Source organism: Platichthys flesus, chromosome 23 (genome assembly GCF_949316205.1).
Source record: "Platichthys flesus chromosome 23, fPlaFle2.1, whole genome shotgun sequence".
NCBI lineage: Eukaryota > Metazoa > Chordata > Actinopteri > Pleuronectiformes > Pleuronectidae > Platichthys > Platichthys flesus.
In genome coordinates, this window is record NC_084967.1 from 1,283,955 (window position 1) to 1,300,377 (window position 16,423).

General features: G+C 40.7%; 1 protein-coding gene across 4 annotated transcripts in view; it reads right to left on the reverse strand.

Annotated features, from left to right (window-relative positions):
• Window positions 1–16,423, reverse strand: part of LOC133948743 (pleckstrin homology domain-containing family A member 5-like) — a 197,891-nt gene that overhangs the window by 32,011 nt on the left and 149,457 nt on the right. For all 4 annotated transcript variants that reach the window (XM_062382716.1, XM_062382713.1, XM_062382714.1 and 1 more), the window contains exons 6-10: window positions 14,494–14,598; window positions 11,483–11,555; window positions 8,713–8,813; window positions 7,710–7,825; window positions 5,755–6,879 (exon numbers count right to left, since the gene is read on the reverse strand). In XM_062382716.1, coding sequence (XP_062238700.1) covers window positions 5,755–6,879; window positions 7,710–7,825; window positions 8,713–8,813; window positions 11,483–11,555; window positions 14,494–14,598 — 1,520 coding nt within the window. The remainder of the gene's footprint in view (window positions 1–5,754; window positions 6,880–7,709; window positions 7,826–8,712; window positions 8,814–11,482; window positions 11,556–14,493; window positions 14,599–16,423) is intronic.

Here is a 16,423-nt window from a genome sequence, read left to right on the forward strand (position 1 = left end):
GTTCTGCCAAGGCTGTGTTTCTCTTTTGTTCTCTTCCTATTGCTGTCCCGGTATCTACTTTTAAACTCTTAGATAAGCTGGTTTCCCGATTCATATGGCAGAATAAAAGGCCCAGAGTGAGACTCAAAGTTCTTTGCTTGCATAAAGAGAAGGGCGGCCTATCTTTGCCTCATTTCAGAAGTTATTACTGGGCAGCATAACTGAGAGTACTGGTCTCTTGGATGAGATCGGATATGGATACAAAATGGGTACATATAGAGCAAAGCTCAGTAAACACATCACTCTCAGCCCTCCTATTTCAGACGACAAATGAATGGCGTAAACTCAAGATACAAAATGAATGTGTTAAGTATACATTAACGGTTTGGAAGAAAATAAGACAGGTGTTAAACTTACCATTATCTGTATCTAGGGCAACAAAAATAGCTGCTCTAAGTGAGTTTTTGCCTTCTAAATTAGACAGTGGTTTAAGTAAATGGGCGGAGAAGGGTTTGGCAACAATTATTTGAGGGAACGACTCTCAGGGCTTTCGCACAACTTCAAGCAAAGTATGGTATTGGAGCTAAAGATCTATTTCGATATTTTCAACTTCGGCACTATTTGACCACACACAAGGAGTGGGATAAAATTAGGGAAACACAAGGCAATTTTGAACAGTACTGGGTGGAGATAGCTGAGTATCGAATTCAAACAAAACATATAATATCTGGTTTATACAGAATAATTCATATCGATACAGCTATTGACACATTGGATATAAAAGGTAAATGGGAATTGGAGGCCAACACCATTATTACAGATGATGAATGGGAAAGCTCTTGGGTGTCCTGGCACAAATGTTTAAGTAGTCCAACCTGAAGAGAATTTAGTTGGAAGCTAAGAATGAGATTTTTTTAAAACACCCATTGTAATAGCTAAATATGACAAGGAGTATTCCCCTCTCTGCTGGAGAAGTTGTGGTATAATTGGCGACTTTTCCCACATTTTCTGGGATTGCCCTAAATTGCAGAAGTTCTGGGAGGGGGTGAAGGGGGAGGTACGTGAGATCTTGAACTTAGACAGCTCGATTGACCCACAACAACTGATTTTGGGAACTACACCTTCAAGGGGGCTAAGGAAAAATGAATTGTATATGATCAGAGTTATGATGCTAATTGCCCACAAAATTATCACAGTAAACTGGCTCAAGCCCCACCCACCTACCGTGGACCAGTGGGCCCAGAGGCTCCAGGCTGTGAATTGCATGGAAAGTTTAACTGCAAGCCTAAGACTCCGGATGGACATTTACTTTGCAAAGTGGACACCTGTGATAACGTATCTGTTAAAATAAATATTCTGTTGACATTTTACTGGATATGCTGGACTAGATGTTAAACTATGTGAACCTATTGGGATAACTCTTCTGCCATTTGTGTTCTCTTTTTATTTTTTCTTCACTTGTAATATTGTATGACATGCTGTGCGAGACTCACTGTCAAGGTACTTGTTCTAATAAAAGTAAAAAAAAAAAAAAAACATGGCTAGCAGAATTGCCCTACTATACTCTTGTCCCAACACCAACAACTGCTGTCATATATAACTATGACAACGTGGTTACAATGTGTAATTCCTTCCATTTACTTACTACCGCTGTCTTTCAAGCCACGTATAAAAGGACTAATCTGGCACCACTGCCACACACTGGTCTGCCTCATTTCTGGGAGATACGTCTGTCAGAAACACTGCTGACAGATGCAATGAATGGATGCAATGGTGTAGCAAACAGTTGAATTGAGGTGGTGCTTTGTGGGGCTGTTCTGCCACTCTGCTTGTCTGAATGTCACCGCACACCAGTGCATGTTGGTGCATACAACGAGTTTGAGCAATTTAGGAATGAAACATTTACACAAACTATTTAAATGCTAGTTACAATGACCAAATTCACATTACCCTCATTGTTTTCTGACAACAACAATTGTGAAGAATCCATTCACGTGTGACAGTCCTATAAGGCATTAAGGTAAAGGTAACATTCAAAATTTAGTCTGTTTAAACTGGCTACTATGAAACACAAACACAGTCTTGCATAAGCTCCACTTGACACATTAGCGCAGGTATACAAGACGCAAACTACAACTATTACGACTGTGAGGGTCAGCATTGACAGCTGCAGGATAAAACTGATTACAACTGAAGCTTGTGTGAATCTAACTAAAATAACCCTGGCGGCGCAGGTTTTATCGTTCTTTAAGTTTTAATAATCTGTTGTCTCCCAAAGCTCAAGACCTCTTCATAATCCATATTCAAAAATAAGGCACGATAGACGGGTGAATGTGTCACAGAGGGAAAAAGATGAAGGTATCCTCTCTTATCTTAAATACATGCAAAGTATCTCTTTCATCATCAGGATTAGATGTGATCGTTTATCAATGCCAATAACTCTATCATGATTCAGGCCTTCGAAGACGAAATCATCATCTCTGTCATCTGGGTCAATTTATAGATTTTCTGCTTACATTCAAAGTTTTCATTTTATTAGAGAAACACAACTTGATTTTCTAGCTGATATCAAAACTGTGAGAGTGATTCTAAAAGCTCTCGGTATTTGTGGGAACATTTGGCAAAGAAGAACTTCAGACCCAGCAAGATTATGAATTAACTTTGATGAATTATTAATTATTCCTTTGGATACAAAAGTTTCTCCTACAGAAACTTTCAGACTTTTGGTCTCAAAATGTCTTCCAGTGAGGCAGAGAGTTCCTGCTTTTTGGAAGCTTGGTCATATTGAAAACATTTATCTTGTCTAACGCATCATTTTCCAATTTAGTATCTGATCACCTCAATCTACTTCTAATATATTCACTAGGTATTGGAAATGTAAATGAAAAAGTTCAAAACAGCTCTGCATCATATAACTAAAAACTCAAGACTTTGATTTACCCTAGTTCAATTCAGTTAATTTGGAATAAAATCGTAGTTTGGCAGGATTTAATTGTTAAACATCAGCAGGAAATTTAATGTGTGACACACTACAGTACATGTAATTCACAACATTTGCACAAAATGCAAATGTTACAATAACCTAGCAATCTATAGAAAGTATATTGTATAAATTATTGCATAAAAGCCAAGGGTGTAAACTTTAGGTGAATTATATGTATTGTATTCTGTCACATGCTAAATTTCCTGCAATATATCTAGATATATCTATATATATATATATATAAAATATAGTCCGACAACAAAATGTTCCTATTTTGTGCTGAGTACCGTAACGACGACAAATGTGTCTGCAGCGCTCAGCGTGCTCTGTTCTCATTAAAGTCTCATTATCATGACTTATTCATGGCAGCAGAAGGAGAGGGGGAGCGCTCAGAGCAAATAGAGTATGGGCACTCTGCACTTGTGCGGTCCGCTGTACTTTTCAGTACAGAACAGCTAAATGCCAGCTAATCACCAGCATTCCCCAGCTGAGATGCACATCTGTGGTGACACAAAAAGCTTTCAGATTCCTGTGGCCTGCAAGGTTAGAGCAGAGGCCCGGGCAAGACACATGGGGAACAACAGGGGGGTGGACTGACAAGATGGAATGGCAGAGTCAGAAATGGGGAGCACATATGTTTGTTTGTAGATAGTGAAGACAGATGTCTGTGCAATCAAACTGTGTGGAGGCACTTTAAAGGAAGAAATCGAAATACATACAAAACACAGCCACTATGGGACCTCAAATAATGATCTTGAATAGTTTCAAATAATTTTCATATCAGACTAATTCCAGGTTGAGAAAGTTAAATGGCTGCCGTCATAATTCTGGGTTTCTGAGTTTATAGGTCTGAGGGCTGGTTTAAGACCTTTGAATCATTGCCCAAAGCTGGATGAATATTTGAATATGTGTCTTTTACCCATTTGGAGATACAATTGATGGATTAGACCTTTTTAGGCATGGTTAAATTGAGGGTGTCACAGTCCAGCAAGATCCTTCCAAGCAATATGCTTGAAATATGAAAGGCAGTGAAAACAAGGGGTGAGGTGGGCGCAGCTGCAAATCCGTTACATCATCCGTTACTCATTACAAGCATTAAGTAGCTCCTTGTAGTGACTGCTACCACAGCTTTTGTAAATGACATCTGCTTGACCTGCTCAGGATTGGTTTGTTAAATAGGTAAAACAAACCTTAACCTCAAATCTGCAGACAGAGGCAGACAGTGTCTTCTTAAACAGCTCATTATTCCAGTGAGGTCAGAAACCAATAACGGATAAATACAAACCCAAAATTAAACCAACAGAGTCTGAGCCCGACTAAAAACTGACCCATGACTTACACAGTTAATGTAATAAGTAATGATGAGGCACTGAGTTAACCTGCCATCGGCTTGAGAGGTTCACTGTTCAACATGATTGCACATAGGTATTATTCGGCCAATGTGACCAAACTCAAACCACACATGCCTTAACCGAACCCGGCCCGACCCTTCGTGTCACAATCCTCCTTTAGTGTAAATGACTGCAGCAATCTGATGCCATTTCAGTCGTAATTCAACTAACTCAAATAACATCTTGAAATATGATGTTATTTCAAGAAGAGCCTTTGCCTTGTCACGCAATTCAAGAAGAAAACAAGAAAGCGTTTCAAAATGACAACAGAACTGCTGATTAAAATTACAGCTGGGAATGTGGCTGTGACACAAAGGATTAATGAGCCCCAGTAATCTGATGTTTTCCCTGACAAACAAAGGAATACATAGTCGTAAAAGGATCGGTCTGGTGTGTAGAAGCGTCTGTTTGGTTACTCTGTCGCAGCCTGCTGCCATTTGCATGTGATTTAATTAAGGTAAACACAACACACTGTTCCCACACTTCTCAAATCAGCGGCTGCTGACTAATGAACAATACTCATTTATTGTTCAGACTGATTAACAAATGGTCCAGCTTCAAACACATTAAATGCTATTTTTGATAAAATCCAGTGGCTGGAGTATCTAACTCATTATTAAATGTTTTAAACATGACTATAATACTTTGTAATTGCTCTCAGTATTTAGTTTGTTATATTTGGTGAAGCCATGTTGCTTAAAGACAAACACACCTAGAACGTTATAACACAGGAAATCAACAAATGGTTGTAGCATCTCTGAGACTTGTGTACCACCCAAGGTAGTGCCATCAGAGAACCTGTGATGGCAGATTTTATATTTAGATATGTTTAAATGAAAGAAATGACAAGTATATGACAAGTCAAGACTGCAAACATGTGGGGGTCAGCTTAGGAGACTCAGATGTGTGTATTTGTTGGAGATTCCTCTGTGCCTCTGCTGAGACAAAAGGTTTTCACACCTAGAGTCTTTTAGGGGTTCTGAGAGAAACAGGTTTCAGACTCAAGATGCCATTGCATTGTGTAACTTTCAAAGGGGTCCTCATTCAGATTGAAGGTGACCAAATGTAGGCCTGATTACAACAAAGCAGAGAGCTGATTGGATGAACATTCTGCATCTCTGTGAGGAGGGGTCTGACTTGTATAAAAGCAATGTGATTCATTGTTCAAGCGCGCTTGCTCGAATCTTTCAGTGGTACAAGCAAGTTGCCCTCAGCGGCAGCTGAGTAAGAATTAAACAACCAGAATTGATAATTGTCATGCTGTGAAATGTATTAAATATTCCATTACAAACCTTAGAGAGGAGACGACAGGACTAAACAACATTTTGGTTTCTGGCATCCCAAAAATGTATCCAAGAAAGAACAGCAAAATTACAGAAACAAAGAGGCAGTCAGTCTCACCTCCTGGTGTCTTCATCCAGTCCTCTTGATCTGTGTGTGCGGACCCAGTTCTCCAGCTGCTGCATGGAGTTTGTCCTGGACAGGCCCTTCTCAGGCTCCGGCACTGGAACAGGGGACTTTACTGGAACCATGGCAATGCTGCCATCCACATCTGCCGAGCTGCAGTCCACAGGTGGCTCCCCGGCCACAGACCCTGAGCTGTCAACGTTTGTAGGCTTTTGGGCATTCATGTTGGCCTGGCTCTGGCGAGATTCCGCCACGGCAGCGGCGATGGCGGCAGCTTGAGCCGGCTGCAACTTGATACTGCTGATTCTGGTCAGAGACCTATCTCCACTTGGGTCTCTCTGGAAGCCATATTTGTCACCTTCACGGAGTGTAGCATACTTCTCTGTGTCTCCTCGGAAAGTAGCATATTTATCTCCTTCTCGTAGTGTACTGTATTTCTTCACTGCCCTCATAGTGCCGTATTTGTCCATAACATGTAGTGTACCATATTTGTTCTCCATGTCCCGCATTGTGGCGTACCTGTCAGTCTCCCTTAGTGACAGCTGTCTCTTCACTTCCTTTTGAGGAACATATCTCTCTCCTTCTTTTTTGAGTGTGTGCCGGTCGCCAACTTTCTGAAGTGCATATTTTTCTCCATCCTTCGTAAGCAAATACTTCTCGCCGTCTTTCGTTGGAGCATATTTCTCCTCTGTTGAAGCCACCGTATACTTTTCATCCACCTTCTGGACTGCGTACTTCTCCATATCCCTGTGAATGGTGTACACCTCTCCATCTTTCTGCAGTGAGTATTTCTCTCCATCTTTTCGAACCAAGTACTTCTCTCCATCCTTATGGAGGAGATACTTGTCTCCATCTTTCTGAAGCATATAATTCACCCCATCTTTCTTTAGCGAGTACCTCTCACCATCTCTCTGTAAGGTGTAGTATTCACGTTCCCTCTGGCCATTGTGTTTCTCTACTTCTTTTTGCCATTTGTTGTCGGCCTGAGATAGGGAGTGTTGTCGCACAGGTTCTCGGTTGCGTTCATTGTTCTGAATCTCGGGCCGAGTTAGGACTCTGTGGTTTAGTAAGTTGTTCGACTCCTGAGGCGCTCGCTGGTCAACTTTCAACTTGTCCGATCTGGGAAGAGACAAAGAGTCAGAATCCAAAACGGAAATGTTACATAAAATAACAGAAGGAGGTTTTACAGAGATTTCAGGGACAAATTTAGTTCTGAGGTTCTGTGTTGGCTCAACAAAACATCAGTCTCTATCACCCTTGCTTCCTAGCCTTACACTTCTTAAAAGTGTGATCTCTGCCTGAAAAACTTGACAGCCGACTGCTCTAAATAAAGGTGTGAACACACCCATGTTCCATAGAAGACACATTCCTGATTAAATCACTCAGACCCAAAGGGGCCTGCTCAGACCTGACCTATCACCCCTCTTGGGTAATCCGATCCCAAGTGGACAGGTGTGAATGTAACTGTGTGAATGTCAACTCAACGCTTCATGGGAGCATTTAAGTACTTAATTCTGTTCATTGGTGATGAGTTCACCTGAAACGTATGTTAATACCAATTCTGAACATGGCCAGAGTCAAGCTGGTTTATGTTCAGAATAACATAAACCTGTTCAGAATGTGTCAATGAAGACACACGAGGAGACACAATGTGATCCTTAATCCCAGTTAATGGCGGAGCTATGAAAACTATGCATGTAATCACAGAAGGTATTGTCTATCCACCACTTGAGGGTGCTTACTGGGTGGTGCATTAAATCTGTTATTAATTAAGAACTATGCAGAATTCATAATTATGCAATATTTATTATGATTGCATGTTTTTACACTTTCTGTACTTTTCAGTGGTAACACTTTTATTAAGTGTCACGTGTCCAGATGACAGCATTAAGTTATTCCAATGCAATTTTAGGGAATCCAGGAAAGGATAATCTGTGGTGAGCACCGACCTTCTGACTGGTTCAGAGTGGACGAGGGCAGCATCCGTCATGACTTTCATCCAGGACTCCATCTCTTTGGCTGCGTCAGTGCAGAAATAATATGTCCGCATGTTTGGATGAGTAGCCTGGCAATGTAGCGAGGGAGGGAGAGGGAGACAGAGAGAGGGAGAGGGAGAGAGAGAGAGATTTGAGGATATATAGCAGCGGTGCCAGAAACAGCATTGGACGCTGACCTTGAGATTCCAGCATGGGGTCTTTATATCATTCATGCTGGCAGAGGAGTGTGATTGTGTACCGTATGATTTTGTGTGTGTGTTTGTGTGTGTGTTAGTGTTTGTTTGCGTATGCTTGCAGCTGTGTGTGTGTGTGTGCTCCCTGGCTTCCTCTCCATGTGTCTCAGTGTCAAAAGTGGGAAAGTCTCCAAGGTTTCTTTGTGTATCTTGGCAAAGGCAAAGCTGAGTAAGTAAGAATGACACTGAGGCATGTAACAAACAACTTCCTGGAATAGGAGGTTGGGTGGAGGGATTGTCTGTGTCCAAATAATATGTATATAATAATAATATGTCTTCCCCCTTTCTGTGATTTCACTTTGCCTCCATATTTTACACTATTAACCTGAGGAGATGGTGAATCTACCTTTGAACTTTGGACAAAGCCAGGCTCGCTGTGTCGCAAGCCTGCTTCTGGTCTTTATGCTAACAAAGGCTAACAGTGTCCTGACTCCAGCTCTATATTTAACATAGAGACGTGAGAATAAAATCAATTTTCTCAAAAAGCAATTAAAAAAAACGCAAACTTCCCTCAATACTGAGCTCTTCCTCTAAAACAGTCTGTAGACTTTATGAACAACATGCAGCTGTTGTCTGTTGACTCTTTTCAGCTTTTGTCAACCAGCCAGGGTGAAAGATTGTGACTGTGAACACTTATATAAACTATTTTAAGTCATCATAACCACTGATTGAAAAACTATGGAGGACTGGAAGAAGGCATGTTTAAAACAGACACTATTTACCTTAAAGGCGTATTTCCTGCTGATGTGGTCGTCCACGGACAACATGGAGATGTGAAAGCTGGGCAGCAGGATACTTCCCAGGATGCTGTCCTCTTTCTCATCTGCTCATGAGAAATAGAAAAGTCAGGAGAGTGTTGTGTTAATATCTGACACATGTGCATCCAAAGACAAAGATGACACGTTCTGGGTTAGGTGCAGTTGAGATATATATTCATCTATTTAAAATGAGGCAGTATATGAGACCCTTTTGAAGAGCTAAAACTTGTATCATTGTTTTAATGTGAAATTGTGAACTTCCATTAACTATCAGGCTCCTTGGTTGTGGGAAGATGACGCCGAAACTGGGGTTTGAAGACAGAACTTCCTTTTCTGTGAGGGGACAACATAAACTACTGCAGCACCGTGCCACTGTCATTACTTGATCGTTATATCTCAGCTCAGTAGATAACATAATGCTGAAAATGGCAGGTTGCTACTGCAGAGGCATGAAAACACGGCTTTTGTTCTCACCTCTATTTTTCTCTCGCATTTCCAAAGCAAAACAGCTGCAAAGCACGAAAGCTGTGAGACGCTGCGCTGAATGCAACAATCAACCTCAACAGAAGCTGATTCTTGTCGGGATGTGATGACTGCATCACTTCATCACCTTTGCATTCTGTACAGCTTGATGATTTTTGATGGGAGATGCTAACTTTGTGACGCCAGCAGAAACGTGTCCGCTGCAGCAGATACCTACAAGGCCTGCAGCCAGTGCTGCTGTTTGATTTAGCTGAGCCTGCACAGTGGGCCCTGCGTCTCTTCCAGCCCCATAGCTACTGGTGAATTATTGAGAAACAAGAACACACAAGAAAATAAGCAAGAAAGAGAGGGAATGAGTAAGATGGCATGTGGAGAGATGTTGTAGGTAAACAGCGCTGCCTCAACTGCCAAACACACAAACCGTAAGTTCCCTTCTACACTGCCAACTGGAACTGGCAGTACTCAGATAAAGCTAAAAGTTCGATTAATGGTCGATTTGAGGTTTGATTACTCATGAATCTAATGAGCCAATTACATGGCAGCATTGCAAAGCATAAAATCAGGTGTCATTTGCTTTAATGTCTTGTTATTCTCCTAGTTAGTCCTTTCTAGTGTACAGGTGCAGCATGACGGACTCTTTAGAAGACATATTGAGCTATGCATCGAGTCCAGAGAATTGAGGAATCTACATATGTCTAGAGTTTAGTTTAGAGTTTGTTGCAGGAAGCCTTCTACTGCTCTAATGGTTCTCTGCCAGGTATATTAGGTGCCACAATGTTCTCTACAACAACATTAATTGTCTACAAGTCATCCCATATCACCTCACTCTGGTTTAAAATAATTGCCGCAGGAGGGATGCTTATCATTCTTGCTCAGACAAAATGTACAACAAAGCTCCGAACCAGCAATACAATGAGGAGAAAAATTAAAAAGAAAATGTTGTTATCAGAGAGCTGAGCACATCATTGTCCTTCGCGTTCTCTCTCTCGTCTCAGGCTGGCTCAGCCAGTAAACATCCAATTCTCCCATGGGTGTTTTCATGAAAGCGGCTCCTGATTGCTCTCTGGGAGCGGCTAATTTGTCAATTTAAGGAGATGGAAAAATCGCTTTCAAGGATTTAGGAGACATGAAGGAGAAACAGATGAGCTTTTGCGCGAATGTAAAGTTCTAAATTAGTGCTGCAGCCCGGGTGTTACAACTGTGGGTGAAAGCAAGGACCACTAATTTTAAATGACAAGGGCCCTTGACCTCTTGAACCCTGGTTTTACCCTGTTATTATGCTCTTGGTTCACTTAAGTAAGAAAAAAAGATTCTCCACACTGTGTCACGGTGTCTCAGATACATTATCTTCTCACTGCACCACTTGGACTCTCTTCACCCAAATTACCAAATAACATTTACCTCAAGTGGTATCTAGTCATACAAGGTGAACCCAGATCTACAGTGTGGTAATTTGATGAAAAAAAAATCAATGTGTCTGGCGACACTGTAATCCACACTAAAGTATGACATGAACTAAAATTATGGGGCTTGAGGGGAACTTATTGCCCAAAGGGCCCACATATGTCATTCCGTTTTGCTGCTTTGAACAATATTTGATCATATAACGTAAAGATGGGTGAGTAACAGAAAACATACCTTGTTAACAAGGTTAGTCAATAGTTTGCTGTTAAAATTAAGATGGTGGACAGCACTACATTTGCCATAAAAGACTGCCTTTTTTTACCCTAGTTGCTATGAGCTGGACATTCTACCTGCAACTAGCATCTGATTTGAGCAGAGCAGCTGAAGGTATCTGTGGACCATTATCCCTAGTTGGGTAAAAACTGAATGTTGGGTCAGTGGTTAAGGTTAGGGTAGGTCTCAAGGAGATGAATGCATGTCTATGTGATGATCCTATGTGTGTGAGTTAGTGCGTGGGTGCATGTGCGTGTGTTTAAGGTTACATTACATTACATTACATTACATGTCATTTAGCTGACGCTTTTATCCAAAGCGACTTACATTTTTTTTTTTTTAGAACACTCATCATTTTATGAGGGGCCATCTAAACCACTACTTTACATCTAGTGGTACTTTACATCTAAACCACTACTTTACATTAGTAAAACCACTACTTTACATTAGTAAAGTAGTGGTTGCACGTATAGTTGTTTTCATTATTTTGTCTCTTTATGAGAAGTCCCGAACTCTCACCTATTGGCAACAGGTGTGTGTGTTTGTTTGTGTGTGTGTGTGTGTGTGTATTCACCACGGTAGTAGAAGAGGCACATGTCGCACAGCACAAACCACCTCTTCTTCCACAGCTTCATGCCCGTGCTGTCCTGCAGGGGTTAAAAATCACAGGCCATCAAGCAAAAAGTAGTAATTAAGGGGGACTTCTCATCCTCCTCACACACACACACACACACACACACACACACACACACACACACACACACACACACACACACACACACACACACACACACACACACACACACACACACACACACACACACACACACACACACACACACACACACACACACAGTTTGATCTCCTCTCACTTCCCCCCACTTGACACCATCTGCCTCTCCCTCTGGCTGCCTCTGTTAGCATCTTCTATCTCCTCCCCTGAGACAATTATATTGTTTTATCTCTACATATCGCACTTACAAATTTGCCTCTGTGGTGCTCAGGGCGAAGGTCCGTGCTTTGTCTCTACGCTTGTGTGGTTCTTTTTTTCCCCATCTCCTCACTGGCGCCGTCTGACTGCAGCTACAGTAATAAGCTTTAGAGACCATTTGCTCATTCCACTCTGGTCTTTAATAGTGTTTGCAGTGGCCAAAAGTAACACACACCTCTCCCCCCACGGGGGCTTTTTTCTGGTGTGAAGTGAATCAATTCTTGTTTCGATGTGAATACAGAGGATGAGGCTGACATGGAGGTTATTGACAGAGGGCCGACAACAGAGCTGAGGCTGTCTCCAACAGAGTAGCCGCTGGTCAGAGACTGAAAAACTGACCCACAGTGAATCAGTCGGCAGTGAGTGGGTAAAAAGTAATGAGAGAAGAGCGAACATCCAGGCAAACAGGAGCAGGATTCGCAGTTTTTTTGGCGGCAGGAAGACGCAGCGTTTCTCCCCGATCTGTACCAGCATAGTCACAAGTCTGAGCCTAGGAAAAGGTTCCCAGGGCTCAGCCCAAACACATAAAGACCTTCATAAACCTTCATCATCCCTACAATTCTTATATTTATACTTTTCTGGTTCCTACTCTATCAAACACTGATATAAAGATGCATAAATTTCAACAAAACCGAGTGCTCAGTGAAGTCCAGCTACTACTTTATTACTAAACTCAATTGCAGAATGTGACAGACCTTTATATGAGGCCAGTTTGTATTAGAGAAGGGACCTAAATTTTGTATATATATATACTTGTATCTGATTAATTGGTCAAACTTCAATATAAAACCTGGTTTTAACCCCCTGTTTGCCCTGATTCTCTGACTTGTCCTGATGGGCCTGGGCTCCATACCTGCACTCACACAAAAACACAGAGCATGTAAAGCATAAGGCTGTGGTGGACACAGTCAAATGAAGACAACTTCAGGTGATGGCAACTGCTTGTTACTTTCAGCGCAATTGAGGGTAAAAAGCCCACTCAATCCAATTGTTCAACAAACACGTGAATCACAGCAGCAGCAGCAAGGCAGGAGGAAGGTCTCCACTGACTCATAACACTCAGGAATATTTTATTTTGTATGTTGCTTATTTAGCTTTAGAGAGGAAAACAGGTAATAAAGACATGAAAAGGAGCTAATTTACAGTCTTTAGCGCGACTTTTTCAGAATAAGTCTGTTTAATTTTAATTTAATGGCCCCAATATGCTTTCATACATATGAAACCAGGGCAAGTTCCCCAAATAAAACCCAATTTAACTTATGGGTTGCACGTACTGTCAATTATCTATCTATTAACTCTTTAGCTATTGTGAAACAATTATAATTCTCTTGGTTGACACTTTGTCCAGGATGGACAAAGGGAAGTTACATTGCATGATCCAAGTCCAACTTTCCATTTTTAGTGTAGTGTCGCGAAGAGGATTTTGAAAACAGGGAAAGACAGTTGGCAAAATGGAAGAAGAGAATGCTGGCTAAACATGGCAGCCAGTATCAGGTTTATACCCACAGTCCACATCTAACAGTGAGACCACCCTACAATTCTTTTCACAGCCTGATAATAAGACAAAAATGCTATATTTATACATTCAGCCTGACATTTAATACATGGGACATGTTGACTATACTTAAGGGGCTAGCTGTTTCCCCTGCCTTCAGGCTTTCAGTTGAACTAACCAACATTAACTATGCAGGTTCTGGCAAGCAGGACCCGAATGCAGATGACAGATAGGAGTCAGGTAAACAAAGGCCATTACTCCAAAACAGAAAATACTAAACTCAAGCAGCAAACTCGCAAAACTCAGGAACATCACAATAAGCAGGAATACAAGAGGGAAACTGAACATGAACAAACCTGAAACAAACTGTATTCTTATCTACTTTATATTGTTCTGTACTGTAATCTCGGAGCAAGCTAGCACATGAATTTCCTTCGGGATCATAAAGTCTTATCTTATCTGAACGGACAAATGATAGCACAGTGCCTAAATAATAAAGGAGAAAGAGATTATCGATCCCAAATAAAACACATTGGGCCAGCAAGAGACTCACAGAGGAGGGAGACCAGACAGAGACAGGAAGAAAATCAAGTGACAGAGGTCAAAAACATCAAAGTAAAACAGGGTCGAACAAATCCAAACTACAAACAACTGAGACACAAATCCCAAAAGCAAACACAAGGAAATAACATGGCCTAAGTCCAAAGAATGTCAAGTAAATTCAAAGTCCATACAAATTAAAAAAGTAAGTCCAAACAGAGAGTTTCAGGACGTGACTAGAGTCATCTTATGTCGAGAGCACAGGCAGGAGTCTGATGTACAGTCATGAGATCAGAGCCAATAACTTAAATCTCAATCTTCAAAAGGCAAAAGCAAATAAATTAATCTGAAATATATTATCTACTATGATTCAATGTGGTGTCACAGAGTGTAGTGAATAAAACTGCTACTTTCTGTGTACTATATAATAGCCTGTGTGTGTATTTCATCTTTTATATCTTCTGCTTCATTATCACCTATTCCCTCAGCTTGGTCGGTCCACTCTCATCCACACACAAACTCAAACACACCATATAGAAGTTGCATTTTCTCCCTCTACCTGTTTGTAGAGCCAGTTGCTCTTGACTGCAGGCGCGTTGGGGTTCCTCTTGATGGAGTTTGACCTCTTCCCAAAGTTGTGAATTTTTTTGGAAGACCTAGATGGCTGTGAAATTAAAAAAATTTAAAATTATGTTCAGTTCACATTCAGCTCATTTATATTACACATAATGAAATACACATATTTGAATGAAGAGGTCACACAAACTAACGCGACAGTAAGAAAAACACTGGGAGATATAATCCAAATAAAAATTGTCCATGTGACAATTTTTGTGACATGACAAGTGCACTGTGCATTGATTTAAAAAAAGATATTGTACAAAAGAACAGCAGCTACAGAGGCAGCTGTAAAGAACTTATTAAAAGAAGCATATTCTTATTCCCTATTCATAAATTCTCACTTCCTCAAATTGCAGCACAGCAGCACAAAACCTGTTTAAAGCAATCAGTAGTAGAAAGGTACACAATATCAAAATAAGTTTGTATTTAACACAACATAAAGCAGTGGACAGTTCGACAATTCTATTCCCCTGCATTGCTGTAGATATATTGCTCTCTTCTTTCATTTCACAACACAACATCCAATGCATTACATTCTCAGTCAAGTACTCCCTGAGGAAAGCCGTGAGAGGGTTGGGATGAGAGGAGAGAGGAGAGGTGGGTGGAATGGAGGAGAGAGAGACCTCTGATGATAGCCTCTCAAAATAATAATACCAATAATGAATGTATGATTGAGCAGTATAGTCAGATCTTGATTATGTAGCTCTGCAACTACAGAGAAAATAAGGACAGAGACGAAAGCACAGACCACAGGATATGATATCATATACAGTATATATACACAGAGGGAGACAGAGATGCTCAAAGCCTCATTAAACATATGTTGGATAATGTTAATGGGTAATGGTAGCATTTTAGTCAAAAGTAAACACAAATTATTTAATTATTTACACTACAAAATATGCTCAAAATATGCTCAGCTACTTTCCGGCATTTATGACCTTATTTCCTGAAATGCTTAATCTTTCACCCTCCTCTTCACACAGCCTGTGTGTGGTTCTATAAAAGATGTTAAGCCCATAAATAATGACTTCCAATGAAAAAATGAAACAGTGCAGTGTTATGATTTCCTTTGGCCAGTTCAAGCAGAAATAACACATCAGTTATTCATGAAAACGTCTGATTTGATCTACCCATGCATATTTATTTCCTGCGCATTTGTGTGGTTTATCAAGCATTTATAAATGCACACGTTGTACAAATCTAACAGAGCAGTGACCCACTCCAGGACACTTGTGCTAGATATAAGGGATGTTTGCGTCCTGAGGTTAACCTACAACATTATTGAAACGATAAATCAGCTCTGACAAGGCTGTTGCAGTAATGGTTTATGTTGTTATGTTTTACTTCCATTTAATACTCTCATTCATTCCTTCAGTTATAAAAACAGTACAGTTGAAAACTTCTTGAACCAGAGAAGCTGCTGCTCTTGCATATGTTGGTGCAATCTACTCAATAGTTGGAAAGTTTGGGAAAAATATTTTTCCTTCTGTTGGAGAGTTAGATGAGAATATTAACATAAGTCTAATTTCTGTATGTTAAACATAAGGTTACAGACAAACACCAGTTAGACTGGAAACAAGGGGAACAGTGAACCTCACTCTGTTGAAAGGATGCAAAAGCTGACAACCAGCACCTTAAAGCTGGCAACAATATGCCATATTTTGATTAATTCAAGACAGAAATAAACAGCGTGTAAAAACAGCTCAACACTAAATTGTGGGTTATGCATTGGACGGACTATTTACGTATAAGCTCAGAATAACTGCCATTGAACCTGTTGAGACTCTAGAACGATATGGTTTCGAACACTGCATTAGTGACACCAATAGAATCCACTGGAAGGTAATAATATGTCTCATTTGTCA